Source organism: Didymosphaeria variabile (assembly GCF_027946475.1).
Source record: "Didymosphaeria variabile strain IMI 356815 chromosome Unknown scaffold_7, whole genome shotgun sequence".
Classification (NCBI taxonomy): Eukaryota; Fungi; Ascomycota; class Dothideomycetes; order Pleosporales; family Didymosphaeriaceae; genus Didymosphaeria; species Didymosphaeria variabile.
Window position 1 is genome coordinate 1780242 of NW_026611626.1, and position 17138 is coordinate 1797379.

Genomic DNA, 17138 nt, shown 5'->3' on the forward strand with positions numbered 1-17138 from the left:
ATTTTGAACTTCTCTGAATAGCAGTATCGCGGTAATGATTATTTCAGACAATGATAGCGAAGCACATGGCTTATGAATGTCTGGTAGTGAGTTTGGGTTGTGTACGGTTGTGATGCTTTGTATGCTCATGGGCGATGACAATACTAAAACTTACGACTCGCTTCACGCTTCTGACATCTTGTGTTCTAGATCCTATAACATGACACGGTCCTTCGACCAGCAAAATACAACCCTAAATCTGATATGACTTCCCTTTCCGTCACTAATCGATCACTATTGGCTAGCCGAAGGCGCAAAGACCTTGAACAAAGTACACGTCATCTTAGCCCTGGAATATTAGGATTGACGCCGGCCTCTGCCTGCTACAGGCAAGCAATAATAATTTAACAACAATGTCCAATTGTCACTGGGCAGTCAGCATCGATGTCACCAATATCAAAACAATCCCTGCAAATACGCAGCGAACCCTTCCAGAACCCCATCCTTCGCTTACCCCGACCCGTTCCCAATCTGTCGCACGTTCACCATTCACCGTGCCACGCCCATCCGGCTAGCGACGTGCGACTCAAGTGGTCCTTCGCATACCCTTGCTGATCATATCACCAATCGCATCTGAGACTGTTCTAGCAGTTCGCCTACCCTTGCGCGGCGACTTACGCTATCGAGGTTAGAGCGGGAGCAATACCGAGCGATGCGGACGATGTGAGGCTGTGTGTGCAAAACACGGTCATGGCAGGGCAAATCAAGTGATTAGGGGAGAGCGAGTAGGCCACCTGGAGGTATGTAAGATGATATACAGAAAGTGCATGCAAGGGTTTGCGAGGGTATTACGGCCGGCAGAAGGCAACTTAACTGTAGGATGAGCGTAGAAATCCTTCAAAGATTCGCTGTACGCGACGATGGTCTGGATATGAGTGTGTGCGCCTGATGTGCGCTGGCGGTGGGTACGGACCCCAATTGATGCCTAAGATGACATGCTCGCTTGCGTGAGGCGGCATGAGGCTAATTTGTGGGTATCGGCCGATGAGGGTAAACGAGTAATCGCCGACCGCAAGGTCAGCTTATATTGCTTGATACATTCTGGATGTTTTTCTTAAGTACTGGACAACATTCCGCTTTATTTGGTGTTTTGCGCCCAGCTAGCAGTGTTGGACGATACCTAGGTATGCTCAATTCACCTGCCTTGAGCGCACAACGATCTACCAAGATGTCATATGGGATCACTTGTTCACATGTCGGAATGACTGCTCTTGATTACAATTCACCTGAAATGCGGACTAAAGAGATTTAAGCAGTGTTATTAACGTCTTCTAACTTTACAAAGCCGCCTTAGCCAACTACCTGGCTTGTGCGCTTGCTCTAGTGTATAGCAAGACTTGTAGGTGTCTGGATTCTGGTGTAGTTGAGTCTACATCCAGTGGCCAATCCAAACCGAACTAAAGCATATGTACCTCTTGATCTTCCGAAATAATGAACACAACGAATGGCGCGTTCTAACACTTTGCTGATAGAGGTAAGTCCACCCTCTGCAGCGAACGTATCTCATTGATTGAATGCGGCCCTGTGTTGGCGGTAAACGGAGTCTGTTGCTCCTGAACAGTGGGAAATAAAGATACACATCTAATGTCATAGAAAAAATAACGCCCTTCTGGAGGTTCTTCCTTAATTCGTGACTAAAGTCCCACTGTCGGCGTTGTCGTGTATCAGGAATCATATTGTCACCGTGAACTATTTCGCTGTGTCGATTGTCTTGCCAGGACCGTACAAGAAAGTGTTACCTACGCGATAATTGTCACAGCGGTCTTTATCACATATGGTGGTATATGTGGCACCTAGACAGCTCACTTAATTGTCCATTGAGCATGGATGTGCGGACGGTGCATTGATCGCAGTGTTTCCTTCCCAGACGTCGATCTCGGGACAGCAAGGACCATACTTCCCCATGCCTTGGTAGGTGATGTGGATAGAATTTGGTTCCTAGTCCTGCACACTGGCCTAGGTATCAATCAGTCATTAGGATAAAGAACGAGCAGCTATAGTGCAGCTCTCTAACCTTTCCAGAGTGGATCTCGTATTCGTCGGAAAACTCACATCACAATAGCCGGTGCCGTACCTCGCCCCAGCTCCATTATTCTGATACCTTGGCAATCGATCGTCCACATCTATACCCACGAGATGCAGTCTCCCACTCATTCCGCCGGGCAACCGACTAGCATCAACGTAAAACGCAGCCTCCCTGTTCAGCAACTTCACGTATTGTACTGATCCTCACTACCTTCATCCAGCAAAAACGGCCTGCTCACTGCATCATATGCGCGTAGTCTGAATACGGGGTCAACGGTACAGTGAGGTTCGAGTCTGGCACAACAACGCCGTGGTGTTTTGACGCGTCGCCCCGTCTAGTGCACGATTTTTAGGATTTGTAGACTCATGAGGCTCTTGGAAAGGTATGCATCGCTGAACAACGGTGCCACCTGACAGTAACAACAAAAAGACCGACTAGATCTTTACTATAGGAAAAGACCGCATCATGAACACCTGCTGCCAAGGTCGAGTATTGGAAAAAGAAATACAGGTCGTTTCAAAGTACTCCATAAAAAACACATACAAAGTTCCTATGCTGCTCGTTGGGTATGTCAACCAGTCATTTAATGGAGTCATTACAAGGGAGGAATCATGATTTAGAGACCGCATCCTACAAGTTGTAGATGGCTGATAAGCTATGGCAGCGTTAGAGCCTGGTCTCTAAGATAATGTGCCGGTGTACTTTCAATTCTGACGGTGTAGACTGGGCTTTGCGAACCTGTGTGTGGCTGTTCGTCGCATCCCGGATTTTGGAAGTCTTTCTAACAACGCCTTTTACAGAAGAGGAGAAGGTGGTAATATTATCGTTTGCAAAAAGAATGTGCCACCCCCCACGGCGCTGGAACAAGGAATCAAGGATATTCAGCCAATATATTTACTATAGGAAGTAAAGTATTAGTCTATCTACTTTGGTACACTTATTTTAGCTCTAGTACACTTATTTTAACAGCTTAGTAGCCTATTTTAGGCTCTACTAGGTCTAAAAAGATAAGTTTAACAAGATCTAGCTAATAATTCCCTCCCTATAGTAAATATGTTTGTCGGGAATTCTTAAATTTCTAATTCCAGCACCGTAGGAGGTGGCACATTCTTTACGCAAGCACCGATAATGATATCTAAAGGTTGTATTCGTAATCCTGGAGTTAAGCCATACAGGACCAGAATCAATTGTCCGCCGCTGCTCCCTCATCGCTCTCTGCAACGGGAGTACAGGCATAGGTTACTATGGTAGATTGTAGTGGTAGCTGAAGCTTGGAAACCGAACCTTGGAAGCTTTGAGTGGTAGTTCCGCTGCAATTGTCATGTAGATGAGTCATGGAACTTGGGGTGGATGGTCTGAGGGTTACTCAATGTTGACGATAGTGGTATGGGAGTGCGAGAGGTGTCAGGCATGGAAGGCGGGGGCTTGGGTTAGCGCCGCAGGCACTCACCGGTTTTTGGCTGTTACTGTCCGACTCAACCACCGTTGTTGTTCTGTCTGTCAATCTCCTCTTGCTGTGAAAGAGAGCCTCAAATTCTCGTGCCTAACGAAGATGCTCCTCGTGCTGCTCGACAGGGTGACGCAAATTAGTCAGGGGACGCAGTGTTTTCAGCACAATGTCCACAAACCACTATGATATCTCAACGCGAACCCGACAATGAACATAGGAACTTCAAGAACTTCAAAAGGAAAAGGCTGTTCTATAGATAGTGCACTGTTCATCTACTGAACAGGAATAGGAACAAATGCGCACTGCGATACGAGCCTGCACAACACCGTGGGCTGGTCAATTGGTCGCTCAGTGCCAGGTGGCTTCCATCGCTCGCTCCGCCCCACAGACCAAGAAACTCCAAATACGAAGCGCGCGACCGCGAAAGGCAGTGAATGCGGAGAATGCGGAGAACGCGTAGTTTCAAGACGCTAAGCTCCCGTCTGTCGCAGTGATTGGGTGGGGGCCAGGTAACTTTCCCACGCACTCCACGATACCCTCACACAATCTCGTATCAATGTGCCGTGCCTGGGCAAAAGTAAAAGCAGGCTGCAGAAAGACCAACGCAAGATAAATGCGAGGCCGCGACCTCGATGCATGAACGTCTTGCAAGCCTCTCCTCAAAACTAAACGACAATCTTACCAAAATTTTAATGGCTTTCAGAACGATCAAGACCTTATGCGCACTTGCTGTCTTTGCAGCTGCTGTTCAGTGCAACGCCCTTGCGAAGCGTGAGGAGACTCTTTCTGCATTGGCAAAGCGACAGGGAGCTTGTGAGTAATCTTGCTTTCTCCAATGCAAACATACCTACTTATCATCTATGATAGGTGATTCCGGAGAGACCCTTTGCGGAACCATAGGCCTCACCTCGTACTGCGCGCCAGTGGGTCAGAAGTGCTGTTCAATCCTTTACAGTGCGCCTGAAGCGGCGACCTGCTGCGACCTAGGCACATACGCTCGCCCGGGCTATTACTGCTGTTCTGGTGGTGGTTCATGTCCAGTTGGAGAGACATGTCTTGCTTGCACACCTGACGACGGCAACGCACCCACGAGTGCCGTCGCACCGTCGCGCTCAAGCTCAGCACCGCTCACGACACCACCTCCAGAGCAGACGGTGACGGTATCTGTTGCATCTTACACTTACTACACCTTCACCATCACCTAGTGAGCCACTACCCCAGATTTCATCCAAGTTCGCTTCTAAATCAACCGCAGCTGGTACTACCAGTACTACTGGATTTACGTCCCAGCTCTTACCCGAAGCACATCTACCTCCAGCGAAGTCACCACCACGTACGTTACCAGCGTCTATGCCTCTGCCAGCGCGGACGCCCAGTCATCCATTGACGACATCACCGCTACCGCATCTCTCCCCACACCTGAATCAGCGACCGAACTTCCACCATTGGAGACATCCTCCACTGATGACAAGAGCTCTACTTCTAGCAGGAGCAGACCAACTCCCACAGGGGCTCTGGGCTCCGCTTCTTCTGCCATTTCTGCTTCGTCCTCAAACAGCGTCGCTGAGTTTACTGGCGGCGCTGGTGGCCAAGGAAGGGTTAGCGCAACTCTGTTCAGCTCCTTGGGGGCGTGGTTGGTGACGCTTGGAGTGGCTATCGGTGCTCTTTGCGTCATATTGTGATATCTTAATAAGGTATGGCGAGACGGAATGGGAATCTCTTACATTGTGCTCACGCGTTGTAATGCATCTGAGTACGCGAAATCGAATCAACACCATGATTGTATCCGCAGCACCGCCGATCGAGTGCCCAATCATAGCGACGTGCGTAGTATGGAGGCAAGTGTCTTTGCAACCAAGAATGAGCGAAGTGATGTTGTCGTGAACATGATCGAGAATGAAGGAAGCGCCCCGAGACCTCACCTCAAAAGGCGTCATTGTGGCCTCCAGCGTATCGTTGGCATTTCCCTCGACAACGGTTCCTTTCGCGAAAACGAATACATTAGCGTCGTAAGCCGTATCAGGTGCAACGACGAGGAAGCCATGGCTGCTGATTTGGCGAAAAGAGAAGCATAGGCCAAGACGAGGAGTTTGCAGGAAGGGTGGCGATGCTGGTGTTCGGTGGTGCCAGTGGAACGGTCAAAGCGAGTAATCCGTGGTAGGTGATGTTGACGCCAAAGCCGTTCTGCTCGACAGTCTCCTGTGCAGCGTTGGGTGGTGGCGAGTAGGGTGTAGTTATGGTGTCATTCGATGTCGTAAGATGAGTTCCATAGACACCGCGCATCCCAGCAGTGGAAATAAAGGGCGCATTATGTGCGTGATCGATGAATTGTGTGTTCAGCATTGCCGCCTTGTAAGGGCCGAGCGTCTTCGGGATTGTAGTGGCTGCTAAAGCTCCCCAGCTTTGTGCTTCGCCGAGTAGCCATACTGTGTTCTATAGTACGTACATTAGGAGCTGGGATCTCGCATAACGCCGCATCCGGAACGTTGTACAGCGTGTAACCGCAGCAAGCGCGATGCTGCATCATGCAATACACCTGCTACTGCGCTTTACACTTCGGTGCTTACATTTACTGTCATGAATTCGAATCCTCGATATGGAAGAGGCATGGTGTGAAATACTGACATGTAAGGCAATGTCGAAGAGACCTCCTACGATTGTCATCGAAGCGCTATGCAAGCCTCTAGGAGTTGCAAAACGAGTATCATAGAATGGAAGCAGTGTTGAAAGCTCCTGCCACATGCCATTGTGCGATTTTCGTTCAAATTTCTCCCATTCATGATATCATCGTAAGAACTGCATGCTGCTAACTCAGCGACCCAGCCGCCCGTTTTCGTACAAAGCAAAGCTTCCCATCATAGCCTTATCGACTCACCTATCAGAAATCCCAAGGAAATCGTTCAAGGTAACGACAGAGACACTCTTCCAGACGCTCGCGTCAACTGCACGCTCGACCTAATTCTCCCTCTGCGGCTCCACTTCCATGACCTCTCCGCCTTGGGCGGCCTGGCGCTGGCGCATCCGCTCACGGATAACTTGCTCCGCAGTGGTCGCACCTCCTGCGCCTTGACCCGTCAAGGGCGGGGTGCGGTCTGTGGTATCAGTCACAGAGTCGTCATATGTCATGCCATCGTATTGTTTCGCGTCCTGCTTCTGCTGCTCGACGCTGGAAGTAGTTTGCGTGGTTCCTGAACTGCTGGGGACACTGACGCCGGTCATTGGGCTTGGTGGCGGCTGTTCGCGGAGATACGGAGGAACAGCACTTACTTTACCGATGGCTGGGCTTCCCAGCTGGCTGTGCTGTCTCGCAGGTGTCCTTGCGCCCTCGCCAAAGCCGACCAAGGAGGCAGCCTCGTCACTGAAGCCTCCCATGCTAGAAGTGTCGACATCCTGATCCTCACTCATGCGATCCGGGTCGTAGACATCGCTGCCGCTCGCCCAGGTTGTTCGACCTCCAACACTGCCCGTTGCGCTTGCACTGCCGACAGTGCTGCGCTCGCGAAATATCTGAGGCTGGTTGTTCGAGTCGAAATAGCCCGGTGGAGGATTGTTGGCGGCGCCAGGCGCAAGACCCTGAGGCGTACGGCCAGATACTGCTACACGCTCCAACCCCGCCAAGCGTGAGATGCGATCCGCACGCTCGGCGTCGGCTGGCTGCTGGTGATGGGGAAAGTGACCGCGGTGGCCATCTTTGATAGCTACAGTAGACAGCTCGGACATGGAGGTAGTCGTCGAGTTTGGGGTGCCCCTAGAGAAGCGTTAGATTAGTTCATGTTGGCGCCAGCGCGTCGCATCAGCGTTGAGGTCTGGCTTACGGGGCATCGTTGGGTGTCGCGGGATCCGAGGGCGGGGGAGGCAGATTGATGAGCGTGGGTGGATTCGCAGTCATGGTGAGTCGAGCTTGCTTGATGCTGAGAGTGCGTTTCTTTGAGGATCGGTGGTGGTGAGTCTTGTTGGTTGGGTGGAGCATGGGGTGCTCGATCAAGACCGGGCTACGTCACTGGTGCTCGCAGCACACGAGGTTCGCTTCGTCAAAGCAATGCAAGGGCGGGTCACGAGGGCATGCAGGCTCGACCGAACAAGACAAGAGGTGCTTTCGTGAGCCCCTGAAACCACAGGCGAGCAACGGACTTGCAGCCTGCGACTGAATTAGAAGTCGAGGCAAGCCTCACTGCTCGAGTTGGCCGGTTCCTTGGCATGACGACGCAGGGTTCTTCCTCTTCGCTTACCGGTTCCGAGGGTCCAAGCTGAGGTTCCAAGGTTCCAAGGTTCCATTAGAGGGTCTGCACGTGAGTGGCCGCCGCCTCCGTCACGAAGCTTGGCCATTGCGCGCCCTGCGAGCACCCACACAAAGATGGCTCTTGCTCGCTCTCAAAGCCCAGACGTGCATGTGTCGACCCATTTGACCAACATGGCACCACTGGATCACAGCCCCTGGTCGTCGTGACATGCTCATTGTTGTGTACCATTCTGCACCTACCGAAACTACTGTGTATAACACCACTTCGTCTCCTCGCATTCGCCGCCCTTCTGTCATCCTCCAGCATCTTGTTCCCTTCGTCTAGCGTCGGAAACATGTCGCGGAATGCGTTGCGGAATTAATTCCTCTCGCCTCCCAGATGCTACCCCAGGGTTTGCGGGGAAGTTGTCCGGGGAAGAAAGACGGGTATCGCAGGCGTTGATGATTGGGTGCGTTGGAGCCCGCGTCTCTCACTCCCCGTCCCACTCACGGAGAGCCGTCGTATTAAATCGAATGCCAGTCCTATCACCTTCATACCTGTAACCACCACGCTGCGACAACCGCCTTTCCAATCATGGCCACGGAAGAGAACAAGGTTGCTCTTACCGAGGAGAAAATCGAGGCCATCAACGACACCGCAGGAAATCACATCGACCCTGTCGCAGAAAAGAAACTGCTTCGAAAACTCGATATCCGCGTCCTACCACCCCTCTTTGTGCTCTTCCTCCTAGCTTTCCTTGACAGGTCCAACATCGGAAATGCGAAAATCCAAGGTCTGACGACCGATCTCAAAATGGTGGGGTCAGATTATAACATTGCACTCTTCGTCTTCTTTATCCCCTACATCCTTTTTGAGGTTCCCAGCAACTTGATCTTGAAGAAAATGGCTCCGTCAACCTGGCTGAGCTCCATCATGGTGCTGTGGGGAATCTGCACCCTGGGACAAGGCTTGGTCAGGAACTTTGGAAGCCTGGTAGCACTTCGTGTGCTTATAGGTCTCTTCGAAGCTGGACTGTTTCCTGGTGAGCGCAACAGTACTTTTTGGACTTTCTCAGGCTGACAGATCGAGGATGCATGTACCTCATCTCCATGTACTACAAGCGCTACGAGCTTCAATGGCGCTTCACTCTTTTCTTCACTGCCAGTATCATAGCTGGAGGCTTCGGTGGCGTACGCACAGTTCCGCTGCTCCGCGTGTAAACCTACTGACTGTCCCAGCTCTTCGCCTTCGCTCTGGCCAAAATGAATGGTATCGGCGGCTATGCAGGTTGGAGGTGGATTTTTCTAATTGAAGGAATCTTGACCATTGTGCTGGGCGTCATCTCGAAATTCTGGGTATGCAAAAAATCTCCTCCCTTTCCCCGATTCCCTCTATGGTAACCTTCGTGTATGCGCTATTCTGATAAACCCCAAGGTTCCAGACTGGCCCGAAACCGCGAAGTTTCTTAGCGAGGATGAACGCGCCCTTCTTATCGCCCGTCTCTCAGCCGACACTGGTCCGGCCACCATGAACCACCTCGATAAACGCGCAACACGCCGCATCTTCTCCGACGTCAAGATATACCTCGGCACAATCATGTATTTTGGCATCGTAAACACGGGCTATGCGGGCTCTTTCTTTATCCCGACCATCATCAAAGAGCTGGGCTATACATCTTCTGCCGCACAAGTGCGATCCATACCCATTTTCGTTGTTGCTACGGTCACAGCAGTTGTCGCTTCGTGGATGTCGGACCGTTTCCGGCATAGGTTCTGGTTCTGCATAGGCGGCCTCGTGGTTGCATCCGTGGGATACATCCTGCTGCTGTGTGGAGCTACGTTGGGTGCAGGCGTGAAATACTTTGCGCTTTTCCTTATTGTCCCGGGAGGTTATATTACACAGCCCATCGTTTTGGTCTGGGTGGCGAATTTGATGTCCGGGCACTACAAGCGGTCCGTTTCGTCTGCTGTTCAAGTGGGACTCGGTAATATCGGTGGAATCGTCGCGTCGAATGTATTCTTTGAAAGCGAGGCAAAAAACGCGAGATACCCGACAGGTTACGGAGTCAGTCTTGGAATGCTGTGGATCTGTGGGGCGGCAAGCATGGTACTTTTCTTCTATGTCAAGAAAGAGAATAAGAAGAGGACGAGGGGCGAGAGGGATCACAGGTTGGAAGGGGACGACTGTGAGAATCTGGGAGACGACCACCCGCACTTCAAGTTCACGACATAGAGCGAAGAGGTGTGCATGAGAGAGACCGCGATGAGATCCTGCGATTATATAGCATAATAACATCTTTCAGCTCGCTTAGTACCTGTAGAATCTTAACAATATTATGTGGTACAATGTGTCTACTAAGCGCCAATTTCTGAGCACAGTAAGAGAGGGACTTGGCACGAAAGATACAGCAGCGCCATAGAACATGCACACAATATTACCTTGCTAACTCTTCACCAGTCCTAGTACCGGCCGGTCTCCTCCGGTACCAATAAATACCCTTCCCGTACATACTATTCCCTCGCCTCCACTGTAGTAACAGAGATTAGCACCCCTGTCCGTGGGCAGTGATTCAAGCCCGTCCCTAACCTCCTTCAATAGTATACGCTTGGATAATCTGTAAAGCCAGTAGCCCCGCTACCTATAAGAGTTCACTGATATACGTCAGGAACGTGTCCTGTTAACAGATCGTACAAGGGTGAGGTAATTCTGATCCCATGCTACATTGTCAATCCGCCGCTGCTCAGGCGTTTTGCCGTTGCTTTCATTCAGCGAGGCAGCGATCTGATATGCTATTGACGGATTTCAGGACCTTCCATCGCTCCAGTTGAAAGCTGGCTATAGCGACAATGCGAGATTAGATGTCCCATGTCACGGACATCCTGCCCTTGGCTTCGGCACCATAAAAGGCAGAGTATTCACGATAGAAACGTCGCATCTTTAGATATAGAGAGTTGAAGTTCGGACACATGAACCGCAAGGTATCCGGCCTCCATTTTAGAGATACAGATCCTAGGTATTGGTATACTTAGTCAGTCTTCAGTCTATATACAGCTCTTCTCATAAGAGCCTAGGCATCGCACCATTCGCGTATAAATCAGCTTCGCAGCAACTCCAAGTAAAGCGAGCAATAGAGCGAGCTTGCTATATTAACAAGGTCGAAGAACTACTATAACTTCTGATCAGATCTAGGCATTCCTGTTACCGAGCTCCTGATCATGCTAGTAGTAGAAGGGGGTTAAACAGATATCCTCTGCGTCTATACTCCCACTCAGGCGGCGTAACGCGGCCTCGTATTTGAGAGTACACCAGGCCGTCAGAAAGGCTAGCTATGTAACGCCGCTGGACAAAGCACTCTTCACAGGCGACAGAGATGTACTGGATAAGTAGCGCCGCTTGGCCAGTCTAAAGCCTCAAGAACCACGGTCGAACCAAGAAGCGTCCGTATGCATATAGCTCTTCGGAGTCGACAAGGAACCATACTATCGGTAATTACAAAGCGCAGCTAATCACACAGATATCGTCGAGAATATTCTGCGTGCCGTACAGGTTTTTCATGACAATGTCGCTGTGGTGAGCGCCTGGTCCCAGCCATATCACGACTTACTGTGCGAGGTAGTAGAACCCGCCCAAGAAGCTGATACGATCGATCGTTCCACCGTTGTTAGTTTAGTCGATACAAGATTGATCGATTCAAATCGTCACATCGGCCCCAACAAGCTTTATGAGATGGCTAAGGACCTCGGCTATGGTCTATGTAACCGCCAAGTTCGCATCATGAGGATGATAGATGGTTCAAGATCTTTGACGCAGAAACCGAGCATGGTCAGGCGTCAAATCTAGATAAGTGAACCTCCTGCACGAGACCGACGCAATGGGGGAATCTGGTCCCCACCGTATTGAGATCAGCAGGCGTGTAAGTCTCAAATTCATCCGGATTGAAGCGTCGAAATCGACTCGATTGTGATTCGAAGAAGACATATGTGTAGTTAAGAAGCCATACACTCGTCGAATCGGAATAAATCAGAGGAGAATTTTCAGACCAATGTCCAAATATAGTTTTAGCGGAGGAAATCTTCGTGAATGGGCAACCCAGCAGGCCAGACTGACACGGAGAAGACTGATGATTGTTGTAGATGAAGGCCTGAAGTTCTTGAAAGACACGAAAGCATTTCAAGTCTGTGCAAGCTGCAGCGTTTGTCGTTCTGCGCATGGCCTCATTGTACGCCTTTCCAGGAGCGTGTTAAGAACAGGCAACTATCATTGAAGGAAGATGAACGAGCACCCAGTAGCAGTTGTGACCATGTGGCGCTAAGCTGTTTGAGGAGTTGGCGTGGCCTCCTAAGCGAGCGGCCACACTCAAGCGCGGTCATTGATTCTCGCGACACCAATCCCCGTTCACGAACTCATCCAGCCAATTCGACCACCAACACTGTCGCCATGGCCAGTACGTTATCGTCCAGGCGAGGAACACCGTGAGGTGGCTAGGCTGACAGAACGCAGAGTCAAAGAACTCGTCCCAGCACAACCAGTCGAAGAAGAACCACAGGAATGGGTACGCAGCCTCCGCCTCTCTGCGTCGCGAGCACCATGCGCATCTCTCGAGATCTTGCATAACACGCCTGCAATAACAATTGAAAAATGTTACACGATTGCTGACGGGACTGCACTCTACAGTATCAAGAAGCCCAAGACTCACAGATACCCTTCGCTCAAGGGAACCGACCCCAAGTTCCGACGTAACCACAGGCATGCTCTGCACGGCACCATGCGCGCTCTGGTGCGCCCTCTCTGGAGCTCACGTATCGTACTTGACACTGACATCCGGCACAGAAGGAGGTGAAGGAGGGCAAGCGCGATGCGGCATAAGGAATGATCGATGACGGACGACGGGAACGGCTTTCCATTCACAATGAAACATTTGGCTGGCGTCAATGGCATAAAGGTCTTCAGTGACGGCTTCGAGCTGACATCGGGAAGCGGGTTCAGGATAGGATGACGCGGCAATGAACAAGTCCAAAACCCAACAGGCACGAGTATGTGATGTATCTCCACTAACATATAGGCTCTTCTACCCCGGTTGCTCCACTTCATTGTCTCTCGCGATGGCTTCTCGAAAGCATGGGTTCACTCCCAAATGGCATTTGTGTGTACAGCACCAGAGCTTTCCCATGCTCGAATTGCTGAAGGAAAATCTTCGTGCCAAGATTAATACGCCATCATTACCAAACACTTGCCCTTTGTTCCGTAAGGAGCGGAGTGCATGGAGATGGCGTTACACATTGTTCTACTGAATCTAGACTCGAGGTCTTTCGAGGCCTCTGGGAGTCGACAACGGAAGCAAGAAGTACTGAGCTCGACCGTTGGCGCCTTTCCCGCTCAAAGGAATTCGACACAGTTTCTATGCTAGGATGATATATCAATGCAAGTCTGTTAGCCGATATGACCGTCGCGTGCATAAGTTGTCTCTGTGTTGGATGTTTACGTTACACGTGAGTTAGCCTGCCTCCTACAAGCAGTTCGCTCTTGTTGTCGCCGGGCTCGGGTGGGGGTATAGCTACTCCAACCCGCTCACATCGTCGACCCCGCCACTCCTCCCTCCCACCCCTACATCCTCCTGGGCGTGACGCAAGAGCATCCGACAACAGCAACACGACAGACAAGCCTCTAATGCTCTTGCCGTCTGCACTCCGGACAGGCTGAACGCACAGCGCCGACCCCACGCCGGTCCGTTCCTGGCGAGACAACCAAGCCCTGAAGCACTCGTGCTAGCCTGTGGTGCCTGGCCTCTCGTCGTCATCTCACCTTTGCCTCTCCACGTAGGCTTTGCAGCCTTGCCTTCAGTCTCTGTCCTCCTATAGTCACCCTTGTTTCAATACACAAGCAACATTACCAGCCGATAAGCTTCCCACATCTGCCATGGCCACTCAAGCCCACTGCGCCTACTGCTTTGAGACACTGTCTGCAAACCTAGAGAAGCGCGCGGCACTGAACCTGCGACAAGTCGAAGAGCTCTGGAACAAATATAACGCCGAGCCCTTTGTACCCGATCCCAACGCGCCAGAAGACGACATCGACGAAAACGAAGACGTTGATGCCGCACCCACGGCAACAGACGGATCACCATATCGCCCTGCTGCTATTTCGCGCCTCCTCGCGCCTTCACCAGCAACCACCAGCTCGTCAAGCGTGCAAAGCACGAGCTCCACGCCCAGTGGCGCAAGCGAGGCCAGCTCAGCAACAAGCAAGAACAGTAGTCGCAGCAGCTTCTTCTCCTTGGGCAGACGCGCGGGGAAAGAAGAGAGCGAGACAGCGACGCCGCTATTCGTGACGTGGAATGTGGTACATAGATCGAATGGAACGAGACTGAAGGAGAAGAGATTACGAGGCTGCATCGGGACCTTTGAGGCGCAGGAACTCGACAGGGGACTGCGCCAGTATGCTATCATATCGTAAGTTTCCCTTCTTTGGCTCTCAAACCACTAACAGCTTTGGAAACATACTAGAAAGAGACTGACGCATTTCACAGCGCCCTCGAAGACACCCGCTTCAACCCGATCTCCAAATCCGAGCTCCCCACCCTCGAATGCGGCGTCACGCTCCTCACAAACTTTGAGCCCGTCTCCGACCCGCTCGACTGGACCGTCGGCACGCACGGCCTGCGCATTTCATTCACGTACCACGGCCGCCGCTACGGCTCCACGTACCTGCCCGACGTCGCAAAGGAGCAAGGTTGGACGAAGGAAGAGACGCTGGTGAGCTTGATGCGGAAGGCGGGGTGGAGCGGGCGCAAAGAGGATTGGAGTAAGGTCGAGTTGAGCGTTGTGAGGTATCAGGGGAGGCAAGTGAGGTTGGAGTATCGGGACTGGGAGGAGTGGAGGGCGTGGGTTGAGGGGGATGGAGGAGTAAAGGTGGGTTGGGAGTCTCAGATACGTTGGAAGAGACGGAAGTGATGATTGTTACGTTACGTTGCTTTACCTGATGGGATGATATATACGAGCTAGCGAGGCGTCGTGGAGGGAATTCATACCTGGAGTAAGGGACACAGGGTAGGTCATCAGGGACATAGACGTTCAGGGCGTATCACCATATGACTTTTCAATTTGACATGATGTACACAAGCGCAAACACTTTGATATGCCACCCTTATTGATACATCATTCTCTTTAATACACAAGGGCCTTCGAACAGCACTCATTCTACCATAATGTCGCAATTGTGCTCTAGCATTGCGTAGCTTGAGTGACCTAAATCCAACAACTCTTTCTCACTTTTCGTTTGCGTCTTGCACACCCCCAGACCATTACTCATTGCTAAAGGCAGTAGTCTTTAGGCTGCAGATTGCGACTGACCAGCTCGCTATACACGCTATAAATGCTCTTTATCTAATGAGCGATACAATGCGATGTGCCAATGTGATCTGTGACGTGAACGGGTGTCAAGAAGCCTTGGATGTCACATCGGAAATGGGTTCTCCATTGATTACCTGGTAATTCGGTGGGTTACCGCTTCGGCCGCATATCCACCACCTCCAATGGCCCATTATCCAGCTCCACCACATGCCCCGGCTTCAACGCCTCGGTATATATATTATCCACATCATGCGGATGAAAGATACCGGGGCGACTGCAATTCAGAATCGCCTGTTTGCCAGGCGGATCGGTAAGGCGGAAGCATCCCCAGCTGTGTCCTCGTCAGCATCATTGTTCACACATCATTACAAAACAAGAGTAAGCAAGGTGAGGACATACCTAGGCGATTTAGATGGCGCACACACGATAGCGATAGATTCAGGCATCATCACCTGATATCCGACATGAGTGTGCAGGTCCCCTCGAACTCATAAAGCACGTCTGGCTCGGGTGTGTATGTATCCAGCCCAGTACCATCAACTCTTCTTTATCACAGTAATCAAACAGATCGCTCTCGTTTGTCATCTCACATGTATCGCTGGTGCTCGTCTGCGCGGGGATTACCAAACGAGTGATGAACAGCGCGTTGTTCTTCAGTATACCGCACAACATACCGCACGTCTCGAGGTTGAGGCGGGTGTTTGCGGACGCGGCGGCGAGGAAATGTTTGCGTAGCGGTGTGGGGAGAAAGATGGTGCGGAGTGGAACTCCATTTTCCAGATAGGCGGCGGGCTTAAAGGTGAATTCGTCTAGGTCAGTGGTCGGGGTATCGGCTTGCGGGGTGGAAGGTATCTTTCTAGGCACGGGAGGTGTATAGGGTGTAGTGTCGGCGTATTTCCCTGGTATTGGGGGTGGTTGTGGCTGCTGTTCGGAAAGTGACCTGGGAGTGAGCTGCCTTGAGGGTTTCGGTGGGAGAGCGGGTGGGATAGCAAAGGGATCGTAGGGCGGGGGGGGAGGTGCTCTTTTGGTGGTCGAGCGGGTGCGTGAGGTTCTGAGATGTGTTGTGAATGTGACTCTGCCCACCGATCTTGTTTCCCTGGTACTGAAGGGTAGTGGTACGAGGTAGAGGTCTCCGGGTATGGCCGCTGTGAATGTTAGTTTCGTGTCTTGATCTTGAACAGTGACCTACCGTGTAATTCAATACCTGATGCCCGTTCTGTTGCATGCGTGCTACCTCCTGGAGCTGAGCCGAAAGATCACCATCCGCTTCCGCACTATGATGCCTGAGCTCTTTCTCCCAATCTCCCCACATGCCAGCCGTTCTTCTCTCACTCTCTTCCTGTTCCGACACGCCAGCTTGCCGGACACTTCTCCGCGCAGCATCTCTTCTTCTCACTTCCCTCTGTGCCAGTTTCGCCGCCAGCGTCTGGTTTTCCAAAGCATCCAAGGTTTGCTTCTCATAACTTCTTCCGTCTGCTGCCCGCGACGGACCATCCAATTCCTGGGCGACAAGTCGCACGCTCTTCCCTTCTAACGATTGTAAAGCGTTCTGCTGTGCTTGTCGTCTTGCGTGGAATTCCTCATGTCTCTTCTTTATGCGCGGTCGTATATCTTCTAACGTCTGGATGTCGGAGCCTACAGCCGCCGTCGCAGCACTCAGGGCTTTACGATTCTCAGGGAGGTTCTTCTCAGGATGGTTCGTGAGGTGTTCGAGGACAAGGTTCGCGTGTCTGTACAACAGTAGATATGTTTGTGGATCGTTACCTTCTGCTGCATACACTTGCGCCTGGAGCCATTAGCTGGCGCAACTACGTTTAAGCCAGTAGAGCTATGCACCTGCTTGTGCATCATACTCGCCGTGCGCAGCCAGTTCCGCAGGGGAATATACGCATTGTACTCATACTTTGACGCCTGATCCGTGAGCTCCTGCACGCTGAGAGGCGCGCCGAGGGATGCCATGGTACAGGTTGGAGGGGTATCGTTGCTGGATGTAACAGCAGGGAAATCAGGGACGAGCTCGAGATGGGAGCCGTGGATCACTTGAGCGGTCGAGA

General features: G+C 51.5%; 4 protein-coding genes across 4 annotated transcripts; 2 read left to right on the forward strand and 2 right to left on the reverse strand.

The window, feature by feature from the left end:
• Positions 1–6470: 6470 nt before the first annotated feature.
• N0V89_009712 (uncharacterized protein) lies at positions 6471–7404 on the reverse strand (the record flags this gene model as incomplete). Its single annotated transcript, XM_056218461.1, has 2 exons — positions 6471–7263; positions 7331–7404. The coding sequence occupies 2 exons, from the start codon at positions 7402–7404 to the stop codon at positions 6471–6473; spliced, it is 867 nt and encodes a 288-aa protein (XP_056067726.1).
• Positions 7405–8329: 925 nt separating this feature from the next.
• N0V89_009713 (uncharacterized protein) lies at positions 8330–9967 on the forward strand (the record flags this gene model as incomplete). Its single annotated transcript, XM_056218462.1, has 4 exons — positions 8330–8777; positions 8825–8925; positions 8974–9090; positions 9170–9967. The coding sequence occupies 4 exons, from the start codon at positions 8330–8332 to the stop codon at positions 9965–9967; spliced, it is 1464 nt and encodes a 487-aa protein (XP_056067727.1).
• Positions 9968–13651: 3684 nt separating this feature from the next.
• Positions 13652–14685, forward strand: N0V89_009714 (uncharacterized protein; the record flags this gene model as incomplete). Its single annotated transcript, XM_056218463.1, has 2 exons — positions 13652–14184; positions 14262–14685. The coding sequence occupies 2 exons, from the start codon at positions 13652–13654 to the stop codon at positions 14683–14685; spliced, it is 957 nt and encodes a 318-aa protein (XP_056067728.1).
• A 1255-nt stretch (positions 14686–15940) lies between these two features.
• On the reverse strand, positions 15941–17043 carry N0V89_009715 (uncharacterized protein; the record flags this gene model as incomplete). The annotated part of the gene is made up of 2 exons (XM_056218464.1): positions 15941–16870; positions 16921–17043. The coding sequence occupies 2 exons, from the start codon at positions 17041–17043 to the stop codon at positions 15941–15943; spliced, it is 1053 nt and encodes a 350-aa protein (XP_056067729.1).
• Positions 17044–17138: the final 95 nt, after the last annotated feature.